Source organism: Dermacentor silvarum, chromosome 9, assembly GCF_013339745.2.
Source record: "Dermacentor silvarum isolate Dsil-2018 chromosome 9, BIME_Dsil_1.4, whole genome shotgun sequence".
NCBI classification, from domain to species: domain Eukaryota; kingdom Metazoa; phylum Arthropoda; class Arachnida; order Ixodida; family Ixodidae; genus Dermacentor; species Dermacentor silvarum.
In genome coordinates, this window is record NC_051162.1 from 109,604,779 (window position 1) to 109,624,855 (window position 20,077).

The 20,077-nt window shown below is 46.2% G+C and overlaps 2 protein-coding genes across 3 annotated transcripts; both read right to left on the minus strand.

Annotated features, from left to right (window-relative positions):
• Positions 1 to 1,481: 1,481 nt before the first annotated feature.
• LOC119464098 (alpha-tectorin-like) lies at positions 1,482 to 6,046 on the minus strand. Its single transcript, XM_037724935.2, has 3 exons — positions 5,926 to 6,046; positions 2,301 to 2,616; positions 1,482 to 1,746 (listed from the first exon to the last, which is right to left on the minus strand). The coding sequence occupies exons 1-3, from the start codon at positions 5,927 to 5,929 to the stop codon at positions 1,500 to 1,502; spliced, it is 567 nt and encodes a 188-aa protein (XP_037580863.1). The 5' UTR covers positions 5,930 to 6,046; the 3' UTR covers positions 1,482 to 1,499.
• A 4,289-nt stretch (positions 6,047 to 10,335) lies between these two features.
• On the minus strand, positions 10,336 to 14,050 carry LOC119464099 (serine protease inhibitor swm-1). 2 transcript variants are annotated; one of them, XM_049655892.1, is made up of 3 exons: positions 13,877 to 14,050; positions 12,345 to 12,604; positions 10,336 to 10,599 (listed from the first exon to the last, which is right to left on the minus strand). In XM_049655892.1, the coding sequence occupies exons 1-3, from the start codon at positions 13,947 to 13,949 to the stop codon at positions 10,597 to 10,599; spliced, it is 336 nt and encodes a 111-aa protein (XP_049511849.1). In that variant the 5' UTR covers positions 13,950 to 14,050; the 3' UTR covers positions 10,336 to 10,596. The 2 variants fall into 2 exon arrangements, with proteins under 2 accessions (XP_049511849.1, XP_037580864.1); XM_037724936.2 differs by having other exon boundaries at positions 12,292 to 12,604; positions 13,877 to 14,044.
• Positions 14,051 to 20,077: the final 6,027 nt, after the last annotated feature.

Here is a 20,077-nt window from a genome sequence, read left to right on the forward strand (position 1 = left end):
GGCAATATTTCCATCAGCGGGGTTATACCGATTCATGTTCTGAGCGGTTGTCGGTCCCTTTAAGCTTCTTAGTTCAGATTCACGGCACACTATCAGCGCGAGACACAGGATGAGAAAGTGGGCGACGCCAGTGCCTATTTGAATGATATGCTGATACGTACGCAAGTGACTGCAACTCTTAAAAAATTGTGGTGTCGGCTTTTACGCCTTCTGAAATACGCAGAGATGGCTTCTGTACATACGTGCAGCACACGATGCATGTTAATGCTAAGTTTAAGCTAACACATATTCTATTTCACGTTCAGTAATTACACACAGATCATTTATGGCTTCCTTACAGGGCAGATGTGTGCTTTTAAGTTGGTGCTTGCTGCTGTGTTTGGTGCTAAAATATGGCTAGGAGCAGGCACCGGTTTCGCGAAATTATAAAATATGCACATATCAATTCCAGAGAAGCTGACCCTAAGGATATCACTGCACTGACACGACGGCTTCGATGCAGCTGAATTCTGATTACTGCATATGCTATGAGGGTAGCTATATATGCATGTGGACACATCATCTTGCAAATTGTTGTAGTGAAGGCACAGCGATACGGAAATAGAAGGCATATGAGACAACACACAGCGCTTAACGACCAGCTGCAAACAGCTGTGAACGTTCGCGATGTCTCATCATACTGAACTTCATGAACCACTGCTGCGCACTCCAAAACAAATTGAAACTTCGAAGCTTTAAGTTGCAAAAAAGAAACGCGTATTATTTGCTTCTATTAAAGCAGGTCAGTAATATCATAACGCACACGTTTTCGTTTTCATTACATTTGAAAAATTATGCGGCGTGTGCCACAGAACTTGGAAGCAAGCAACCCTGGAAGTCGCACGAGTCGCATTGTTGAAATCGCAGTCGTGCGATTTCAACAAGTGCGACTACCGATTTTATTAGCTCCAGTCGCTGTATGTACGTGAAACAGGTTTTTGTCCTTCCATCGACGTCATTGCTTCTTTGTGATTTTACCGTTATGACTGTGTGGTCCTCATACAGTCATCGTCTTGCTGTCATGCTCATGGGCGACCTTGGCAAGCGAGTGCCATAGCAAAGGGGGCAGACACCGGAGACCGTGTATACCGCATATTGCCGAAGCAATGAAATTCTCAGAATGGCGACCACATATTTTAAATAAACGTCACCTTAGCAATACTGTGTCTCGCTACGCTGCTTCAATGTTAATCGCATTACCATCAACAGTCACCGTGAGATGAGTTATGTTGTATTTTTTTCTACATTAAAAAAAAAAACTCGTACGCTCTCCTGTTCTTTCCATGGTTTTATTTTTTCCATTCATTCTGTTGCGGGTCTTTATGTGTTCGTTGTTGGCGAAAGCTGATCTTTGTGTATGCCACCTCACACTTTTGTAGAATCATTTGCAGTTTGTTTATCTTTTCTTCGGCTTAGCCCAGAGAAAATAACACAAAAAAACATCGCTTTGGAAACATTGTTTATTGTTTGGTGATATGGCAGTGGTTCCAAGGCACGCATACCTCTTGTCCCCAGTAATATGTCTTTGCAAATCCCTCGTTGCAGACGCATTCTCCGTCCTGGCACCTAGTCTTGCACTCGCTTGGTCGAGGTGCATTGCAACGCGGTGCGCAGTTGGATGTGCACACGTGGAAGCTAGAGTGAAGGGGGCACCGTGGCGCACAAGAGGTGACCGGTACGCATGCCATCCATGGGACATAGGGATGCCTGGAGGGAACAGTATAATAAAAACAATAAATGCAGAAAAGACACAGACATAAACAAAACTAAACGTGAACGGTTAGCCAGATATTTCTGATTGACAGCCCTGTATTATGGAAAGGAAACAGTAGGTGTGTTGAACAGCGCGGGAGGAGAAGGCAACTTCAGGATTACTGGAATATTTCAGACATTTTTGTCTTTCTTGCGTAAATCATTGTACGAGACATTAATACCCTACAACAGCACTAACCTGCCTCAATGCATTCCCAGTATTATAGCGTTTCTACAAACCAGTTTCGGTTTCGTTTCCAGGAGGTGTATGTGTCGTGACGACGTGACGCAGAAGGCGATCACGTGGCCACGAAACATCATGACGCTTTGTCCCTCACTTCGGCTCTTTCAGTAGTCACACTGGTGCTACATCAGGATGCGCAACAAGTAGTAGCGTAGAAGACGACCTAGTGAGCTGTGGAGGGAGTTCCTCCCTTCACTTTAGAGTCCGCCCACCACTGCATGGAATCCTCTTCAGCTTCACAAAGAAATTTTGATTTAATACTCACCGTACGAAGCCAGGCGCACAGGCGCATCCCGCGACACAATTCTTTGTGCACGTCTGAGGCAAGGGTTTATCACAGTAGGTGGGGCAGGCTGAAGAGCAAATGTTATAGTCTGTGTGCGGCTGGTGCTGGCATCTGTGGCAATCATGTACCGTGATGCACTGTCCCCAGGCGTTTCGCACGTATCCGTGCTTGCACAGGCACCAGCGGGGCCTACGCAGATGCCATTTGAGCGTCGTCCAGGGTTTGCAGAAGGTGTCGTACCTCAGCCTGCCGTCCGTGACGTAGACTTCCAGGTCGCCGCACGTTCGGTTTCCTCCTGGAAATAAGCAGACGACTGAACAAACGCCGTTGCGGAGATGAAAAAGTACATCCGATAAGCGTTCAAGAACTGCTTCGTACATGGACTCACTCAGACTAACTCGCACACTGCGACCGGTGTGTCTGAGTGAGCATGCGCCAGAGTGTGTCCGAATGCGTGTAAATCTGAGAGAGTCGAAATGAGTGCGAATAGGCGATAGTGTGAGTCTGATTGTGCCGAGGGAAGTCCCTCTAATTGTGAATCTGAATCGAAATGAGTCGCGGTGAGGTGAAGTGGACGCGGGTCAGAGCCCGAGTTAGCCACGGTGACTCGAATGTTGGGTAAATCTGAGTCTGAGCCTCATCTGACTTCAATTGCTTTTCAGTCTGATAATATCACGCTATGCTAAGTTCGCATGCACTAAAATCAAATCTGCCTCTGAATATACAAGTGAATTGAGGCTATAAATCGATAATATAAGTATGCCTAAGTTACTTTTTGAATGCGCCTACCGGATTCCTGTTTTGTTGATTGTGAGTCCAAGTTATTTCAGCGTTGTCTGATTTATAGGGTCTGGAGCTAGGCTGGCTCTGATCTGGTGGAGTTAAACTGCGAGTGAGCCCAGCTGTGTCTGATTTTGTTGAGTCTGGGTCTGAGGAAGCCCGAAGTTGAAAGCATCTTCTTCTTCTTTGTGGGGTGTTACTGTGCCACAACCAGTTCTGATTATGAGGCACGCCGTAGTCGAGGGCTTCGGATTAATTTTGACCACCTGGTATTCTTTAACATGCACTACAACGCAAGTACTCAGGCGTTTTTGCATTTCGCCTCAATCGAAATGCGGCCGCCGCGAAGCTGATGGCAAATGCTGCGTATGAGCTTAATAGAGTTCTGTTTACCTTGCACAACTACGCAGCGGATACGTGTAAGTCACTCATTACACAAACCAGAAACCGAAAGAAAATCGAGCGGAATGCCAATAAATGCAATAATATGGAATTGTCGTTTGCAAAATTATTATCATGGTTTAGTTTCGTAAACTGTCCACGTAGGACAAGTGCCGCCTTACAGCGCACTGGAGGTGGCACTCCAGCCCGAACTTTGGCCAGAACACACTAAACGCAGGGACCCGTTCACTAGGCGCCAATTGCTGGGCATGTTGGGTTGAGTTCTCCAGATTTGCTGAAGTGAATTACCACTAAAGAGACAAACACGTAGACGAATACTTGGGCTCATGTTGGTTTACCAATGGTTTGGTGGTCTGTAGAGCTAATACACGTCAGCATTTACCGCAACTTATTCCACGTTGCGGCCTTATTAGAGACAAACAGAGAATGGTAAAGTAGTTTCAAGGTGTACGGGAGGCGGCTAATGGACGTACGTAGACACAGAGTAACATAGAAGCGTAAAATAGTTTCAAGCAAGATGGCTAATATACGTATACACAAACACAATGTTCATAGGTTTGTCACAAATCGTCTCCCAAGCTGGAGTAGATCGAAAGCCACATTGGCGCTTTTCTTGCTTTTTTCGCCCCAATGGCACGTGAGGCTGTACTCATCGCGTGTTTTTGTCTCGGAGAAAGCGACCGTTTCACTGGAGAAAAAACTATCAAGTTATTCCACAGCTTGCGTCGATATGAAATACAAAATCAGAACATGTCTACCTCCAGCGATCCTGATCATAGTGTGTGTCTGCATTTCTTTTGGCCCTCGAAAGGGCTCAGGATATCAGTGAGAAATTCATACGCAAACAAGTCTTTTACCTAAGAAAACGTTGGTGCCATGGAGGAAGAGATAGCAGGAGCTTTGGTTTCATTTAAGCGCATGGTTTCGACAATGGTATCACATGACGGCCCACTATGCCTGCTACTTTCATTTGGACAAATGAAAGTGTACTCTACTAATTTGCCAATTTAGAACTTCTCGGCTTAGACCGAGTAAGTTCGTAAGTGAGCGAGCAAGCAAGTCAATGACTGGGTGCGTCAGTCAGCCAGTCAGTTGCAATCCATCGAGTGAGCAAACAAGCGTGTTTACGTAGTTCTTTCGTATGAACAGGTGCGACAGCATAAAATGCCACAATGATCATAGAACTTGCTGGATGGGCCCCTAAATTCAATGGATTTTTCATCACGCCGGGGGAGGACCCGGCTGCATCATGGTTCCAGGCCCTCTTGTGGCTACGAGAAAACTGCCTTGCATCTCGAAACATTGTTTAAATAACACAGTAATTAATAAAACTTACTTACATTTGAAGTATATTAGAAATTTGTGACTGTCATGCGTGCCATGGTTACCTACGAGGGTGGCGTTGTGGGCTTGTTCGTCCGTCATCATGGAATGGTATTTGGAAAGCGCAGAAAGAAAAAACACGGACACGAGAAGAAACAAAGACGAAGACAAGCGCTGTCTGTATAGCGCTTGTCTTCGTCTTGGTTTCTTCTCATGTCCGTGTTTTTCTGCTCTGTCCAAATACCATTCCATGGTTACCTGTTTGCCACATTTCCAACCGATGAAAAAAAAATATTCAGACAACTTAATTGGACGCGTGCAATAGTTTTCATTTTCATGCTATGCTCTTTGTAAACAAAGGTCATATTTGGTGCTATATAAGGACCACTACAGAAACACATTTTGTGTACCCTGCAACTCTTTTGCATCAAAGAACCAAGTGTGCGCGTACCTTCCAGTTGGCATCTAGCTTTGCACGCGCTAAGCTCAAAGGACAACCTTCCTGCATTGAAGGAATGCTGTGATTTAGATTGCGTTACTTTCTTGCGTTTTTTAGGAAGTACTCCTTTCAGATTGTTCTGCAGTGAGCGCTGGAAACACGCGTGATTTCGAGCATGGTGTTTATGATTATTTTAGCAATTGCAAATAGCCTGACCCGGCGAATTCTATATCATATCAAAGGAAGAAGCTGGAATTGCTCGAAGCTAGATTGGCTTATTCAGCGGTCCTAAAAGACGCAACATCCGTGGTCACATTTCGCTGGCAAAAGGGTTTGAAGACGAATCTTATATGAGATGATCGCAAAGATTTGTATTTGCTTAAATACATTCTTCACGTTTTCGATATTTTAAAGTAACTACTGTTGACGTTGGGAAGTGCACGAAAATTGTGCTCACCATAAACTTGTTCGGTAGTGGCCAAGACAATTATACATGCCAGAACAATGCCCTTTACACTCATTTCAAAAGAGAATCCACTGCACATTGGTGAACTGGAACGCACTGCACGATCGAAGTGCTGCAAAGGCAGTTTGCGCAGTCCTGTGGGGATCTGTTGCCCCTACAGACGCTATTGTTCGTGAAAATGCAAGCGCACTTACTCATTTATGCTCGGCCGTGCAACGTCTGCACTTGTGCGGCAACTAGGTAAGCACACTGCTGCTGCTGGAAAAAGGGAGCATTATTATTTTCTATGTGCCTTATATTACGCATCGCCCTGCATCGTTTGTCTTTATCTCTCAAGTGGAACGCTCTCTCGACTCCCCCATGCTGTGGGAACAAAAAAAAATGAGCACGTAGTTCTGCTTAAGGAAAAACTTGCGATCGAAAACATGTCAGGGGAATAATAATCGCTTTTTGTGGTCTGTGGCCGACGCTATTTTGCATTCGAAGCAGCTTGGTCTCTCACAATTCCGACCTATGAAAAACCATTAAAACAACGAACTGAAGTTTTCATGGTGTAAATGTGGATGCATAACGATATGTGGTAGGGTTTCAGGAACGGAAAGCTGTGGCAACTTTTTGTGGGGTCGAATTGAGCAGAATTGTGACTGCGTGAGGAAAACCTTACTCAGTGTTTGTTGATGTAGTTTAAAACGGATACAACAGCGCATACAAAATCTATCCAAATAGAGAGAAAGGTAGGTGCGGGCTCGAGTATATTCTTTCTGGCTACCCAATAATGGAGAGAGGCGGCAAAAAATGTAGTGGAGGATGAAAAAGAAACTCCTTCACAGAAAATACACAAAGAAGTAGGAAGTGCGCGGCAACTTGTGCAAGCTCTCACGCAGTCCCCATATTCTGCACAGAAGCAACAATGGGTTGAAAGCCCTGCTCGCATTTGTCTGTACCCGTATTCCAGTATTCTTTAAGGCTCCTGCGGAGCTCTTTGGAGCCGGCCATGTGGCGCCATCGATGATAAGTGACGACAAAAGGCACATGTTGCCGCTGCACAGTCACAGAGTGTTTTACTCGGCGTGTGGTAAGGAAAATCTGAGCGAAAGGCAAATAAAAAGTTGTCGCAGTTTCCCCTGAAAGGCGACGCATCAATTGCGATAGCAAATTTGTAGAGCTATACGGGGTAATGATAGTAGCTTTATCAGCTGTATAAACTTGGACATGGAGCAGCACCGGCAACACGCAGAACTGTTGTCGACGCCGTCGGCGTTTTGCCCGCGTTCGCACAAAATGCGTGCGGCGTTGGTGACTGGTGCCGGAGCCTCTGATATAAATAGGCACGTGGTGCCGCAGCTAAACGTGACCTCCCTTCCCTCCCCCCCCCCCACCCCACGGCCTTTCACGCATCGGAAGAAGGCGCGTTTGCTCTATATATATGGTGATTGTAAAGGAGAAAAGAGACGCCTACTTCTGCAGCCCTTAAGGGAGCACGGCGCAGAACGCGCGTTTGATCTCCGCCGTGGGTTCACTCCCCGTGAAAGCGCGCGTCCCTCGCGCCCTTTCACTCGCACATACAGCGTTCGGCGGCGCGCGGCGGCGATTTCATCTCCATTGACGTCATACGGAACCCCACGGCGACGACGACGACGACGACGACGGCGACGCCGACGGCAGAAATCTGCTTTGGAGTGTCCATGTAATTGCTATCGCAATAAAAGCACTTCCCTGCGTGGAGACGTTATACGGATGTCTCAAAGAAAGCGTGAATACCGCACTGAGGCTACAGAGTCCGGGCGTGTTTTTTTTATTATCCTAGCTATATCGTATGCTCTATAGCGCTGGATCAGAGCTGTCAGGAGCGTGCAATTACAGTTACAGATGCAAGTAATGATGAGCACAAGAACACAAACAGATAAAGTGTACGAAGTAGACCCTTTTAGAACTTTCAGCCCGTTCACCTTTACGATAACAACGTCGATAATGTTGATGAAATTGTGTGGGCGCTTTTACCACTTTTTCGATGCGAGAGCGTCAAATGGCCCATCGAGATAGGAAGCAGGTGTCTGTAGTCTGTCGCAGCGAAACGGCACCTAAATTCCCATTGGCAGCGACGCCACGTAACGAGCGCCCCTCGACTGAGCAGAGCGGGCGAAAAGTCACACCTGCTGCTGTAGTAGCGTGCCAGGCGTTGCGTGAGGGGAGAGCGCATCGCCGCGACGCCACGTCACCCTCGCTCTCGTTCTTGGAAGCCGGTGCGCGGTCCCTATCTCTCTCCCTCACCCATACTGGATTTAGCTGCTGCGCGCGCCTGTCGGCTTTGGTGGCTGCTGCTGCTGCTCTGGTCTCCCGTCGCGCATGACGTCGGTGGTATGCGGCGTTGGCACCGCAGGCTGCTGCTGCTTGCTGGCTTGGGCAGCACGAACCGCTATGGTACATTGCTCGCAGCTCAAAGCTCGAAGGGTCACTCAGCGGCGTTCAATTGGACATTAATGTTTTTGCATTCACAACTCATAGGAAGTGCTTAGGTGTTCTCGGTTTCCTTTCTTTCGTAGTCAGCTAGGGCGTCGTCTACGTCATTGAGGATTTTCAACAGTGCAAGAGGAAATAATAAGAAGAACCTACTTTTGTGTTGATGTCTTTTGTTACAACCTTGAGAACGCATGCAATTTTGATCATTAGGTGATCGCGCTGCCGGCAAGGCGAGATTTTCATGAGACGTGACGAACTTCTATAATACTGCAATGAGGTGTCACGAGCCAGCACTAAGAAAGAAGTTACGGCTGGAACGTGAGCTCTGGTATATTCGGGGGCTGAGAAACAAGTGAAGTCTGAGGACGCAGGCTTTAGAAGATCCACGCCATCTTGTCCAGCTGTGTCAAGCCGACGCTGTGCACGCCCTTAAGTGTAATTTCGCGACAATATAAAGCATAAAAGTAAACAACAGATAAGATTCGTTTGCCTCATTTGGATTAGGTCACTTCTAGCGTGTCCGATTAATGTATTGACGAAGAAAGTCCTTAGTAGCAGGCGTGCCGTTTGGAAGCATATGTAGGAAAGTTCAGTGCACTCATTGTTCTCTTTTGAAGTTACTAACCAGAACACCAGCATACAGGTCGCCACTCTACACAAGAGTGCTTTGTGGCCATGTACCGTGCATGGGTGCAAGTTAAATCACCCCAGGTGGCCAAAATTTATTCGGAGTCTCCAACCACGACGTGCCTCACAATCATACCGTGGATTTGGCTTCTAAAAGCTCAGAAATTAGAATTAAGATTACTGCGCTGCGTGTGCCATTCAATAGGCTATTTACGCGTAGCTCGAAAATATTAGTGCCACCAAAGCTGCCACTCGCTGCTTGGCCGTGCTAGTCAAACCACGCATAGCATTTTCGTAGGTGCAGCCGGAATCAGTTGGTACTCAGCAGGTTCTGACGATGACAGTAATACGCTCGCTTTATGACAAAGATTCCTGTTAACGCTTTCTTGTTTCAGAAAGCCGTATCTCACGTTCTCACGCAGCAGTCCCAGTACGCACCGCGTGTGCAACATATGCATTATGCAGAAGTCGCCGTCCGGGTGGCACGCTGCTTTATACAGCAGTACTGCCTGGACGGCGCTTTTCTTGTACACACTATTAATGCCTGTCACAAAGAAGATCCTAATTTATTCGCAGTGAGATTTTATTAACAACGCTCACTGGCAATGCAATGCTGAATGAATATATTAGGATGCATTCGAGCCGCACCTGTGACCGCGGCTCGAGTTCAATGCTGAATGAACTCGAGCCGCGGTGACAGGCGGCAACGAATGGGACTTCAGCTCCAGAGGTCCTGGTAGACGACGGAGCAGCCCCCCCCCCCCCGTGTCCAGCACACAAACAGACGTCGGGAAACGGCGTTAATCTCGGAGACCCACGGCACAGCGCTTGTGAGTGCTCACGCCGAGGTGCTAACATCGGGTGACCAAGCCAAAAGGCACACTTGCCGTCATCTTAACGCTTTGTACTTTTCGGGGGATTCTTCTTTCCTTTTTAATTAAGGATCCGGGAATTCAACCAAGGAAAGATACAGAAAAGGAACACCAGGTTTTGCTTCTCTCAAATGTGTATTTGGCTAATTCGTTGTACATGTCTCCGTAATTTTAAAGCCGCCTTCCTACCGCTCTCTCAATCAGGCACGTTTAATAATATTACATTGAGAAAGGCCGCATTTGATAAGCGAGAAGTGTATAGTAGCGAGAGAAGGTCTGACACTGCTAAAAGCGTTATTTTGCGCCGCTTAGTTGTGTGCATTGACAAAATGACATTCGCTTCACTGAAGCCGCATGCACGTGAAAGTGATCTGCAGGGATTATATCCAGTTTCCTTCTAGAAAATGATCAATGTCTTGTGTTGATACTGGGGCAGCTATCTTAGAAACAAAACACATGCTCGAGCAGACAATGAATAGGCAGACAAACAGATTTTTTTTTCTCTTTCTCTACCTGCTTGTTGTCTTGTTTCGTCTGCTCATTAGTAAGAATTAACTGGGGTAGATGCTAACTTGGACAGACTTTAGTTGAATTCCTCGACAAGCTTTTTGTGTGTGTTCGGTGGCGTACAATGGTAAACACAGCTTTTGCCTTTGTCAACACAATGTTTATTGCATCCTGGGGCACTGGTTTGGTGGAACACAGTGCTTCTTGCCCTTCCAGAACACTTCGGAGAAACCGGGCCAGCATACGCATTTACCGTTGCCGCAAGTCATCTCACAAATGTCCTGTCGAGGTCCGTTACACGTGGGCGCACAGTTGGACGTGCACAGCTGGAAATTGGAGTAACGCGGACACTGTGGCGGGCACCCGGCTACAGGAACGCACGGTTTCTTGCCCCAGGGGTCACTGAAAGGAAAGGCAAGCCCTTAAGTGTGATGTTACGTTTGCCGTGCTGCGTGAAACATGTCGGGGATGCAGATGACCGTTAACTCAGTGTATCCTGTTTCCAGACATTACGCCTATGTAAGAACAGAAAATTTCATGTTTATTTGTATCTAACGATGCTAGATGCATCCACGTTGGGCTCGGCGTAATAGGTTTACATCAGAAATATCATTATTTACATGGACGATGAAAATTTCTGCACATACAAAACCAGGACGAACACGACACTCTTCTTTACTCGTACATAATTGATTTATTAATCTATAACCTTCTCCGTAGGTGTGAAATGAAATTGCGCAAAGCAATAGGGAGATAAAGGGCAAATAAAGAAGAAAGTTAGTTTTATGCCGAAAAAATGCTTTGATTTTCTGCAATTGGGTATTTGGGACGGTATCGTAGAAAATTGACAATAGAGAGTTTTAGTGTGTCCGATATGCTGGTAAAAGCAGGTGGACTGGCTCTTTAATGGGATGGGCAGGAGGTGTAAACGTGATCGGCTGGACAGGTGGTGTCACCTCGTGATGCAGAGCTAAACTACACAAACACAGAGCTAGCATCAAACAAGTGTATTCGACTTCGCTTGTGGTGTAAATTTTCGGCAGCAACAAATCGTGACACAGTTACAAAAATTTAGAACAGCAACGGAAAAGAATACCTTGGTTTATTGCAACATCATCACTGTGTTTGTCTGATTGACTTCTGCACCACCGCGTGGCTGGAACGCTCGGGCCACTCACGTTTACGCCTCCGCCTATGTGATAATACACCCGCATTTACACATAGACCCGCACTTATGCATAATACACATGCATTTACCGAAATACCACACAAGCTAAAACTCTCTAATAAACATCAGAAACCGACCATACACAAGCGCGCAGCAGTAGAGCTTCTGGCACTTCGAAAGCGTATGAATGCCAGCGTCACCCTCTGCATTTGGACAACCAATGAGGAGAGCATTTCAAACGGTTCGTTCCGAAATCGGTATGTCATCAACGAAAGCATCATTGCTACATTTCATTGTCTATGTGCACTATAGTGATATCAGTTACAAATAGTGCACTCAAATTTGTTCTAGCCACCACCGTGATAACAGTCAACGTCGCGTTCACTCGGATAAGGATGGCAGAAGACTTCGAAAAGACTTCTTTTGGCTACAGCCAACACTCTAAGAAATGCTTGCGCTGTTTGTGGATTACCTTGACCCCACAGAATGACCGTCATCTATCGAACATACCTTTCTTTTTGTTAACGCTGCACGCCCGGTTACTTCCATTTCACGAACGGCACGAACGTTATCAGTGTGACACAGCATTCTTGATACACACGTAGAGATTTCAAAAATGTAAGCGCAAACAAAACCGATGATGATTTTTGTTTGGAGACAAGATACGCACTAAGAGGTGTAAACTTTTTTTTAGAGTGAACCAAAGGCTACTATTCTGCTTCCGGAGAGTAGAGATGGTGATCCATGGCAGAGAAAGAATGGGTCCAGGCGCCGAAATCTATTGGAATGAGAAGTACCGGTGGTCTAAAAGGGATAATGTCATGATTCGTGCGTGTAGGCAAAGGTTTTTCCATGCAAAGCGTCCATCAGTGCAAAATATATCCCGGGGCCATCATTCGTGCTAAACACTAAGCAAAATTACTCACAGTATGTATCCAGGTGCGCAGGCGCAGCCAACCACGCACTGTCTCGTACAGACCTGGGGTTCGGGTTTACCACAGACCAGCGGACATGCCGATGAGCAGCCGTTGAAGTCCGAGTGACGCTCGCTGGCGCAGCTGTTGCACTCACGGTGGGAGATGCAGTGGCCCCAGGCGTTGCGAACGTATCCTTCTTTGCAGAGGCACCAGCGATGCTTGTACAACTCAGTGGCCAAAGCGAGCCAAGGCTTGCAGAAGCGGTCGAGGCGAGGCACTTCGTACAGACGTACTTCGTTGGAATTGCATTGAAATCGGTACTCTGGAACAGAACCGGCCTTTTGGTAAAGTATAAACACGGCGGTGCCTAAGAATAATCTGGCGCATTATATTTTCCCAAATAACGGCGCAAGTTTGAGGACTCTAACCAGAGAAGTTTCTTTATTGATGTGTTTCAATGAGTGCCGTCAAACCGCGCATTCAATAGGCCCATTCTTTTCCAAGTGTGGCACTCCAAATTTGTTTTTATTAGATTTGGGTAGTACAGATTTTATTAGCTTAAGCGGCTTTCGTGCCTTCTATGACAAACCCAAATACATGTTTTCCTTTTTGCGCTGATGAATATTCTCGCACGACCCCGAAATGCTGCCTTGTTATATATCCGCGCTCCTTTGGCATGGGTGTTTTGACGGGGCTATATTCGCGAGGTATTTTGCACGCGGGCACTTAAAAATACTACTTTTATGTTCCATTTACTCTCTAGCGTTCTGCAAACACCCTTGAGAAAAAGGTGAAAGCAGGCCAAAACAACAGCCAATTTACTTTTATCAAGCGGAGCAGGAAAAAACCTTGCTATATCTCGTTGCGTTCATTTCCTCCACGCGTCTCTATTCGTGAAGCTATCTTCCCCGGTTTCTTCACAGGCTGAATGCAAAATCTGCACGCCATTCTGCGAACAATGGATGAATGAAATGAATTTATTGAGTGTGTGAGGATCACTTGATAGATAATTGGTAAACGAATGGGTAGATCGATGAATGGTGTATGGCAAGGGGAGTGAATGAACGGTATATTAATTGGTAAATAAGGATATCTGGATGAGCTGATGGATGCGAGCGCTGGTATGTCAATATGAAGGACATGAGGAAGCTGGTGCTTTGAAAAATGTAATAAGATGGGTCTTACACACGTATATGGTAACACGCCTGGCTGCCAGAAAAAAAAATGTTTGTCAAATAGCTGTTTGTCAAAAAGGCAAGAACTGCTATAACACACCTCAAAACTAAGTACAATTCACCATCCGGTATCTAAATTTAATGTTTATGACCGCTTGCTCATTTCTATGATCCATGGTCGAGCGATGCCAGCCCATGTTCGCTGGCATCGTCCTTTAAAGACCAAGCTCATTGCTATCTCTGAAATTTAACTATAAGCACAAATATAGGTACCCTTGTATCATGCGGTACCCGCCTGCTATAATCTCGCAAGAGGTTGGTAGTATTGTAAATAAATTAATAAATAGCCAATTTGCTAAGGATTGTCTTACTGTGTACAAATAAAAGAATTTTTTTTTTGTAAAGCACGGTATGCTCACCCACGTACTGCGCGCCTACGGTGGCAAGAACCAATAATAGGAGAATGAGCCGCTTGCAATACATTTTGCACATGGTTTGTCGGTGCCGCAATGTCGAGATTTATTTGAGTTTCAGTTCCCCGCTAAACACGGCGAAAATTCTCGAAGGACAGTTGAATTCACCGAACAAAGCACAATAAATATTCCTTGGGGCATCTGTTGAGGGTGTTATATATAACCATTGGCAAAAAGGCGTTGCATTGTCCGGTCTGAGACATATCGCGAAAACAGTGGAGCGACCAGCACACATACACAAGTGCGAACGTCATAATCCCTGTTCTTTTTTTTTCAGTAACACCTGCTACAGTATCTACAAGGCGTGAAAAAAAAAGGTTAACGTCACAGCAGAGAACAGTGTCTCTGAACATTCTTGTTGTAATCGCTCCGTAGGAACTTTTCAGAGGATCAAACAGAGGTGTGAACGAAGGCAGTGGCAACTGTAGCGAAGAAGACAGCGACTACTAGGACGACAACTACAGGGCGTAACAAGGAAGACAGTGGCGCGATGACACCGATAACGACACGACGGTAGCAACGCCGACAACAGCATGACGCTTCACGCGTCGCTGAATGGGCATCGAATTCAGATATTTTAACGCAATAGTGTTTAACGCAATAGGGTGCAGTGTCGAGAAAATCCGGCGTTGGTGTCAGCGTTGACGATGGCGCCAGCGTCCGCGGCCGAGCAAATCATCTCAAACCACGGATCCTCGTCCACGCAGGCCCTCCGCGTCGCGCAGAGGCGTTATTGAACTATTTGAATTTCTGAAAGGAAAGTACGCCAGAAAATTCGTGAACTACGACTAACACACAACCTACAGGCATGATAGCGCCAGGTTGTAATTTGAATATACGAGAAAACATAATACGTTACGCGGAAACTCAAACACAAACCCCCTTTCCAGCATTTTTACCATTCATTCCAACACCACCATCCAGATCGAGCTCTCCTACACGCAGCCATTGGGAGCCTACATACAAGCGCTGACAGCGCTCGCAAGTGTTTCCTACACGCCACGGTGCGCGGAGGCGAAGGTGGAGAAAAAAAAATGCTGGCTCTCCCATAACAGAGAGTAGGTGTAAGCATGAAATGGCTACCAGCTAAGCAGATTGGTTGGAGATGATACTAGGCGCAATCTTAAAAAAAAAAAAACAAAAAAAACACCGCATATCCACGGGGGGAATGATGATGAGTGGGCGAAGCTCCGGAGGGAATCATCGGTAAACCGTGAATCTTCCGTGTAATTCGCCCAGTCTCGCCGCACTAAATCGAACGATTGACTTCCACCAATGACACGCGCCATATGTGACGTCATTCCTATTTTATAACAGCGCCCTTCATTATAATTGCACCATCTCCCGCTTAAGGGGACGCTAGCACAAACGCGTTAGAAACGTGCAGTACTCTCTAGTAAGGGGGAGAGGCCACAGCGTCTTACGCAGCCGTTTACACATGCCGGAACGTGCACCGCGTTTGCCGACGCCATCACATGACTGCTGAGAGAGTATAACCCCCGTATTCATAAACGCTCCTCGACTTGAACTTCACTTGCCACCGCCTTCAACGCGTTTCGAACGCGCTGTCCAAGGCGGTGGCAAGTCAAGTTCAAGTCGAGGAGCGTTTATGAATACGGGGGTAAGGCGGAGAGGCCACAGCGTCTTACACTAGCTTCTTACACGGGCCGTAACGCGCTAGCACAACGCGTTAGAAACGCGCAGTCTTTCGTTAATGTTGGGTATTTATTGTCATCGTGGTGCGTGTGTCCATGTGCGCTTCGTGGCGTAGTGGTTAGCGCCGCGCGTTCGGAAGCGAGGGGTCCCTGGTTCGATTCCGCGCTAATGCTGTATTAATGCATCATTGTTGCCCTCTATGTCCTTATAGACTAGAAATGCTACCCCTAATTCTCTATTATCTGCAAAACTTCTTATTTCGATAACATAGCGTCACGCATATTCGCTTAAAAACGTGCTGGTGGCAAGTGATGTACTGAAATAATTCCTCGGCGTTTATTACTTTCGTCCGTCTATAAACAAAACGGAGCACTGCATGAACATTAAGGCTGTGGCCTGACGACGTCTTGGAATCAACTATAGAGCAATGTACGAGTGGCTTTTCCTGACCCACGCCCGGCCCGAACACTAACGTGCCATTCCCTAGCGCGCCCGAGCCTGGCCCGGTGATTTCGAATCTACCCCGTACCCGGCACGACCCGCTTCGGTTCGACCCAATAGCCCTTGTGCCTAAACAAAGCTTACTCGAGTTCTCGGTTATTGCGAAGATGGTAGCCGAAAACACAGATGTTATTATTGGATTATCCCATATGAAAATTACACATGACAATAGATAGAGGCAAACAGCGAGCAGGCTAGCAACTGCACTGAGAGGGGCACAATGTCTGCATATTTTTGAAGGAGGAGACAATAAAAAAAGTCGTTGAAGCGTATCTGGGCATGATCTTTGTAGCGCAAGAACTCGAAGATAAAAGATAACAGTGAGAGGCGAGATAAAATGAAAAACGAGCAGTAGGCAGATTTCACTTCGTTGGGTATGCCACTGAAGTTGCTGCTAAAAACAAAACATGAAAAGCGAGAAAATTTGCATCCTCAGGTTGCCATTTTCATTCGTTGATGCGAACGCCCAGACTACACTTTCCAAATAGTTCTGTGGCAATATAAGTGAAGGCATAGGTGTATACTCGCGCACACACTGCTAGCCCTTTCATCTTAATTTCGAGTCACAAACAACCACTGCAAATGACGAGAATGAAATTCAAGCCAACAAACTTGGCGCGAATGTTAATTTAGATAGGCTTATCTAGTGGCCTTGCGGGCGCCGTAAAACACTGTCACTATCAGCTCTTTTTGCTCCGTTAAATAGAAATTGTTTACATGGAAGTGTGACGCTTATGTGCAGTGAGGTCTCTTCTTTCTCCTTGAACATGATAAAATCTCTTCAAGGTGATAATCAGCGTTGATGAAGCAGGAGGCAGGTTGGAGGTCAGAAAACTTGAAGATATATTGCTGCGAAAATATTTACATAGTCAAATGGAGAGGTTTCACAAGAACACTGATGAAAAACACACAACTAAACGGAACCTTACTCTTCTGCTTTTTCCGAACTTCGAGCATAAGGCCTACATATGACCGACCGAGTCTCTCTGTTTGACCGTTAAGCGGTTACGGCTCAGACTAGCGTTGTATCGTACAGAGTCTTACTGATCTATCAGTTTAGTGATTGCAGTCTGGACTGAAATGAATGGGTTGCAGACAGTCTGTAAATACCCTTAAATTAAGAATAAAAGGGGGAAAAGAAGGGGCAACTGCTGGCCCACCTCAAAATTTCGTTAACCAATGCGGTTATCACTGAACTTAAGCCTCCACCAATTGCTTCCTAATCTCATTAGCAGAGTTTTTAGACACCGTTTTTATGGTCATCATTCTTTCGGAGTTGCAGATAGCATGCCCAGGCCTATATGGGACCGCATCAGGCCCGAGTCTGACTAGAGTGCATATAGCTCCTAGGTCCGAACTTTGCCGGGCCCGAATCAACAATTCCTTACTCTGCCACAGTCCGGCCCTCGGGCCGGGTCCGGTCAATATGAGCCCGAGCACATGTAGTGCTCTTGTGCTATGAAGTTAGCAGTGTAACAGTAGCAGTAATGTAAATACGAAAAAAATGAATGACACGGCGTCACAATATCTTGCGCAAAATCAGAAAATGCCATAATAAATAACAAATATTTATAGCATAACATGTTAAATACATTATTTGTAAGCATGGTATAATTATAAGAAATCCTAGTAACTGAAAAGCAGAAAGGAACACGGAAAATATGTAGCATATATTGTGTTAAATGCACCTAAATGAAGATACAGGAAGCAATATCCAGACTCAGCGCGCAAGTTAAAATCAATGTTGTGCAAAGCGTTCGCGAGACTGTTAATTACAAGCTACAAAATTGAATGCAACTTCCTCTTTATTGTGTCATAACAATGCGTAATATGATCCCGTATTTGTGTGATCTGTGTACCACACAGATCGCAACTTTATTGTCAGCCGCGCCTAAGAACGTGCAGCCGCGGCTCACGCCACCGCTCGTCCGTTCGTCGACTTCTTCCATCTCTGGCTTTGATACCAGTCATCATGCCACGCTTCCATAGTTCATGGGCTAAACCGTTCACAATATATGCTCAAATACTGAGAGCAGTTCATGCGAGCGCTTACCATGACACGTCGACGGTGGGACGTCATGCGGAAGAAGTCGATGTTTGGTGTTTGTCCAAAGAAGAACGGGGTATACGGAGAGAAGTACGTTGTAAGAAGCAGTGGCGAGGGAGGAGGAGGAAATAAGAGAAAGGCAGAAGGCAGGGAGGTTAACCAGGATAACGTCCCGTTGGCTACCATACACCGGGAGAATGGGAAGAGGGAACACAAAGATGACAGGGAGAGAGAGGAGGGAAGGAAAGAAGAGAAATGAGCGGTTAGTTCGCTGACGCGTGTGTTAGTGCACTAATAGTCACAGACGTTGACACAAGCCCGTTGTCCTCAAGAAGCACAAAAGTGCCTTCACCGCTTTATGGGCCGACGAGCGATGGGGGCGGTGTTCTAGCAGCACCTGCACGGAAAGCGTCCGATCGTCCAGTTTTTTTAGCGCGTTAGCAAGATCTTGTCTTTCTTGAGCATATCGTGGACAGTGGCACAGCAGGTGGTCAATAGTTTCGTCGGTGCCGCAGACCTCGCATGCTGCACTGTCGGTCACTCCAATTAATGTGGCGTTGGTCGTCCGTGAAGTAATGGAAAAGGACAGATGATGGCCTCGGCAAACCCCAGTTTCTAGCTTTTCCCCGCTATGGCCGTAGTAAATAAATCACACAGGACTTAGTTTGTCATACAAATCATTAACTGAGACAGGCATTTCGTGCCAAACAAATAACCGTGCATAAAAGTCGAACTAGGGACGCAAAACAAGACTGCAATTATTTCATGCTAAGATTGTTCAGTGAGACAGACGAAATGCCTGTCTCAGTTAATGATTTGTATGACAAACTAAGTCCTGTGTGATTTATTTACTACGGCCATAGCGGGGAAAAGCTAGAAACTGGGGTTTGCCGAGGCCATCATCTGGCCTTTTCCATTACTTCACGGACGACCGTCGCATCGTCGCATTACATTGTCGTATCCCATCGTCATCCCCACGCCATTTCCGCAGCTATACCTTTACCACAATGCGAAGAAAAGCAACATGAAATCTGCGTTTGCATTAGTAATGCTTTTCTGTTTCTATTAGAAGCGAGAGGCGGTTTCTGAAGACAATAGAGAGTTATAGAATCGTCTGGTACTCCGGTGTCAGTTTTCGGATTACGGAGTTAGCGGAGGCATAAACCGAGAGCGGTCGGAATAGGTGGCCCAGAGCGCAACCAGACCAACAGATAGCGATTATTGCAGTGACCAATAGTATTGTACTGGCTGCTGGTGGAGATTCTTGGCTGTTTTGCTGCCATTTTTAATGTTTTTCGACAAGAACACTCTTGAAATACGACGACAGTTACTATAAGGAACTATGGTTCTATAAAGCGCCACAATATGTTGCTACCAGCGTCAGGTAATCCAGTAATAGGAAACGCAATAGCGTATACAGGAACACCCGGCACGCTAAAGCTCTCTAGTAGCTTCCTTAGCGAGTTACCTCACTTTTACGTATTGAGTACCTGTGTTTCTAGCCTTTTTTCATGGGCTGTTCTCGAAGATAGCGCAGTCTAAAACAGTGGACGGATCCCGAAGGTTGTGCAGGCTACAAATGTGAATCGCCTTCCAACTTATTCTTTTCCGCAATGCGCCGGTGCGTCCGCGCATTTTATTATACGTTTTCTTCTAATATTCTAGGGAAAGGTAATAAATCAGTAGTGTGCGTAGCGTCCATGGTATCCGGTCCTGTGGTGGTAGTGTTTGTGTTTGAGTTACACTGACTTCTCCAGGAAAAACAACACAATGCCACCACTACTTAGACTCTAACTTATGTGCCTGGTGCAACGCGCAGCTGGCAGCAGTACGGGCACTGCTCCGTCCGGCATCTTCGCGCTTCCTGATTTCTGCTTGGCTTTCCATGACACTGTCTCGCAGAATGGTGGTACAACTATTTTGGAAGCCACAGCAGGATACCG

Coding starts and splice junctions, on each gene's coding strand:
- LOC119464098 (XM_037724935.2), bottom strand. Junction 1,747..2,300: donor TGTGCGCCTGGCTTCGTACG/GTGAGTATTAAA, acceptor TGTTCCCTCCAG/GCATCCCTATGTCCCATGGA.
- LOC119464099 (XM_037724936.2), bottom strand. CDS start 13,949: ATGTGCAAAATGTATTGCAAGCGGCTCATTCTCCTATTATTGGTTCTT. Junction 12,605..13,876: donor CGTAGGCGCGCAGTACGTGG/GTGAGCATACCG, acceptor GTTCTGTTCCAG/AGTACCGATTTCAATGCAAT. Junction 10,600..12,291: donor TGCGCACCTGGATACATACT/GTGAGTAATTTT, acceptor CTTTCCTTTCAG/TGACCCCTGGGGCAAGAAAC.